Genomic DNA, 4,293 nt, shown 5'->3' with positions numbered 1-4,293 from the left:
GACCCTCTCTGGATACCTTTGATTAAACATCCTTAAAAATTTACTTGGAAAGGCCAGCTAAAGAACGGTTGAAAATATACATTTAAAACATACTTAATAATACATGTAAAAAGGGAAATAGATTACTTATCTAAACCATAGACAAACCAAGGTTGATAACAACAAACTTAAATACCATATACAACGTCACAAACCTGAAAAAACCATAAAGAAACTTAAGATATTGCTAGGGCTGAGTTGTGCACTCGGTCACTCTCTTTAAAATATAAACGGCTCCTAATAGTGTAAAACCAGGTTCTTGCGAATCAATTGATAAAACAGCCACATAAGCACTAACTTATTAGACCAAGTTAGGAGACATTCTGGTTATGCTCAACCAATAAGAAAGGGGAAAATCTTCAATAACTCCAATAAAAATACTTGAAAACAAGGAGTACAGCAGAAAGCAAGAAAGCATTTCTAGAATGACTAACCCTTCTCAACAGTCATTTTATTTTCTACATATAGAGGGAAAATATATCAAAGTGGTGATTGTCACATTATAATTTTAATGCTTAGTCTTTGCCGGTCGATCACCTAGGCAATCGATTGACTGGCTCCTCCCAATAGTCGCAATGACTAAGATGCGTTGCTCTCGATGTAAACACTGAATTTTGACACCATGAAATTTATGTTGAGAGATAATTGGAGTCTCCTAGAATATCATCCAAAATCTCAATCTCAGAATTTGTAGAATTTCTCTTGAGAAAAGGACCCAAATGCCTTTAACATTAAACCTTCCCGGATCGATCCCCAACTTTGTACACTATTCTATTTCATCATCAGAAATCTTGGCTTGAAAAATGGTGTGAAACCAACACCATTTGACCACTTTGTGAATCCTCAACTTTGAACACAGATTAGGTGGTGAAGGTAACTTATACAATTGTGTTCAATTTACATTTTCGTTTTGGAGACAAAAACCAAAATCAAACAGAATGAAATTTCAATTTTCAAGATAAACCAAACCAAATTTTTTAGTTCTATTTGATTCGATTTTAAACGGCTGGTCTTGTTACAATTTTCGATTCGGATTCAATCTAATTTCCTCGCATGAATCGGTCTAACCGGAATTGACTCAAGAACCCTTGCGACTTTCTGTAATTTTTCTATGGAACGCTAAACAAACTATTCTTCTTCTCTTAGCATTTGACAATACAACGATAGGGTTGAGATGGGTTAACTTACCAGTGAATAGTCATTTGTACAAGGTCCAAAGAGCAGAACATAGAAGCAATCCCAAGAAATGTAACAAATTGTATAGAATCATTAGGCAGGAAGCTTTCTTAAGTCTATCTTCTTTGGCTTTCTTAGTTATCATTTCAGCTTTTTGGGTGGAGGTTCAGTTCTTCTAACTTCCATTGGCTCCAAAAGCTTCAATCTCTCTTTGTATTCCTTCAATTCTCTCTTGTATCTCTCCTTGTCTTTTAATCCAATGTTCTGGTAAACCTGAAAAAAAGAAAAAGCAAAAATAAAGAACTATCCATTAGACAAACACAACAGAAAAATATATTGACTAATACTCATTAAAGAGGCTAAGTTTACTCCCCTGCAATAAACTTACCATCCTTTCTTCTGGGCTGAGTTTACTCCAGGACTCTCCAATCATTTTGGTAAACTCTCTTTCTCTTGTTGGATAGAGGGTTTTGAGATTAGAATGTTTTTCAGCAAAGAAGAAGTTGTAACCACTCCTGTTTGGTTTTGGGTGGCTTGGGTCTACACCCCTTCTGCCTCTCCTCCTCCTCCTCCTACCCTGATGCCGTAGTGCAGGGTTGTAAGGCACAATTGCATTGTCGGTCTGGATAGAACAAGAAGAACCCAATGCTGGAGGATAGTAAAGTACTCCATGGAGGACATCAGAACCCAATTTCACAGTGACCAAATAGCCACAGTCAAATTTCCCATTAATGGTTCCCATTACAGGGTAATATGGAGGATCTGTGAAAAAAGGGTGAACATTAATTAATTATAACTATAAAGAAACCTGTAAAAGTCAGAGAAGGGTTGTTTATCATAAGAAGAATTATTTGAACTTGGAAAAAAAAAATTAAATGCTGGATTGTGAGTGAGAGGTGGAAAGCCATAATGGATGGAATCTTGTTTAGCTTGGAAAACATAGTAGGAATCAAACATTGGACAATCCCAACAAAATCTACATTTCTAATTTTCCATTTCGGAAGAGAAAGACCCATATACAGTTAAATCCAATCTTTTAGTTTATTCTCTCCTTATTTGAAAAGAACACACATTATTGAATTGGAGCAGAAAAAGGGGGGTAACATGACGGCTGGCCCAGCCAGATTTACAGAAAGCAAACTCAAGCTACATTTTCATCCATGGGCCATTGTTAGCCCCCTCAACAAGTAGGCCAGACTAGGGTTCAGTTTGACGGAAATGACAATTTTACTCCCACTGTCCCACACAAAGATGGTCTTTGTTTGAGGTTTTTCATTTCCCAAAGTGGTGTGTCCATTGTATAACAAAGGTCAAGTTTGTGCTATGACCCAAGGGTGGGCCTGAAGTTCAAAACCAAACCCAGATCCCACCCGCCAAGACCAAACCAAACCAAACCAAACCCAGATCCCACCCGCCAAGGTAATCCTTTGCCGGTGCTGGTATTCTATTTCCCGTGACCAGTCCAAGGACCCAGGTGGACTGGGATGAAACCACTACAAGAGGAAACAATCCTGGCCATAGCCATAGCTACCAGCCCACTATTGTCCATGCAGACGATGCAAATGCATGATGGATCCGCCAAAAAAATCTTCTTTTTTTTCCTCTTAGAACTATTGAGAAAGCCCCAAACGAGCGCTTTTTACAAACAACTTACCTACAGTATCCAAATAAGGCGAGCTTGTCGACCTTTTGTGGGGCATATGCAGTTGCAGTTGTTGCTGTAGCTGCTGGTTTGGCGTCTGTTGTATGGACTCAGAAGCAGATTCCATGCGATCAGACATTACAGATCTGCAAGATGGGCTCTTAAGAGTCGGCGACACCGCTGCAACCGCACCCAAGTAAGAAAAGAAGCAAAATGAAATCATTACAGAGAGAACAGGGATATCTAAAAGCATTTTTTAGAACTAGGAAAAACTCAAGAAGAGAGAGAGCAGAGGGAGTACCAGTAGGAGTGAGCAAGGGACCCTGTAGCTTAAAGAAGTAGACCTGTTCATAGTAATAGAGGAGGCTCATGTAATGCTTTCTCAACACAAAAGAAGCGCTTGTTGTGGTGGGAGAGAACTTGAAAACTCCACCCACATCCCTCCATTTCTTTTCTCTAACCACCTGCTCACACCCCAACCCACCAACAAGAAAAATAATTAAAAAAAAAACAAACAAATTAGATATTTGAAAAGGAAGAGGAAAAACCCTTCATTGATCATTTGAAACACAAAAACTGAAGAAGAATTCAAACCCAAGACTATAACCTTCTGAAAACCACCTCTCCCGGTAACTTCCACGTACAGAAGATACAAATCCAGCTCCTTCCCTCCAATAATCGGAACCCTTGAACAAACAGACCAGATATATCTCCATTAAAAACGAAAATCCAAAACAACACATGACAAATAAACTTATAAAAGAGATGGAACTGAAAAAAGGTTAATACGTACATGAACTTAGTACCAAGAACAGAATGAAATCGCCGGAGGGTTTCCCAGAAGACGGTAGGATTCTTAACGACATCCTCATGAGAAGCCAGTGGTGAAGGATAACGCTTTTCCACCAGCCCCATCAACGGTGGCAGCAACTCCGTAATTTTATCCTCATTTGACGACATTTTCAACTACCGGCGACGACCCCCACGTCGCCGGAAAGTCCAAAAGGGCAAACAAAAACCAGAAAAGCAGGAAGAAAAAACCAGAAAGAGTGAGAAGTAAAATAGTAAATATAAGATGATAGAGACGAAGATGCAGTAATTAGAGGCACTAAACTACAAGGTTAATAAATACGGAGGAAGAAGAAAGCAGAGCACAAAACCCAGAGCCCACAGCAAAGACGAAAAGATAAAAAGGGAGGGAAAACGGAAGAAAAGAGAGGCCCAATGGGTAAGAGAGTGGGACAAGTGGAAGTGTGGAACGAACGTTACAGTTATGAAAAAATTGGCTTTTTTATCGGGGAAGGAATTGGTTCATGGCTTCGTGAGTTAGTGTTTCAATTTAACTGAGCTCTGGTTCTTCACGGAGGTTACTTAATTACCTTCGGCGGAGCTCATAATTACATCTCTTGCAGCAGTCTTAGCTTGAGCAGCTATGG

At 39.3% G+C, this 4,293-nt stretch overlaps 1 protein-coding gene across 1 annotated transcript; it reads right to left on the bottom strand.

Annotated features, from left to right (window-relative positions):
• Window positions 1–1,161: 1,161 nt before the first annotated feature.
• On the bottom strand, window positions 1,162–3,877 carry LOC122660598 (high mobility group B protein 9-like). Its single transcript, XM_043855975.1, has 6 exons — window positions 3,651–3,877; window positions 3,465–3,543; window positions 3,159–3,321; window positions 2,870–3,037; window positions 1,604–1,977; window positions 1,162–1,488 (listed from the first exon to the last, which is right to left on the bottom strand). Exons 1-6 carry the CDS (start codon window positions 3,815–3,817, stop codon window positions 1,357–1,359), a joined length of 1,083 nt encoding a protein of 360 aa, XP_043711910.1. The 5' UTR covers window positions 3,818–3,877; the 3' UTR covers window positions 1,162–1,356.
• Window positions 3,878–4,293: the final 416 nt, after the last annotated feature.

Source organism: Telopea speciosissima, chromosome 4, assembly GCF_018873765.1.
Source record: "Telopea speciosissima isolate NSW1024214 ecotype Mountain lineage chromosome 4, Tspe_v1, whole genome shotgun sequence".
Lineage (NCBI taxonomy): Eukaryota > Viridiplantae > Streptophyta > Magnoliopsida > Proteales > Proteaceae > Telopea > Telopea speciosissima.
The sequence above is the reverse complement of the archived record's forward strand: the minus strand, read 5'-3'. Positions and strand labels throughout refer to the sequence as shown.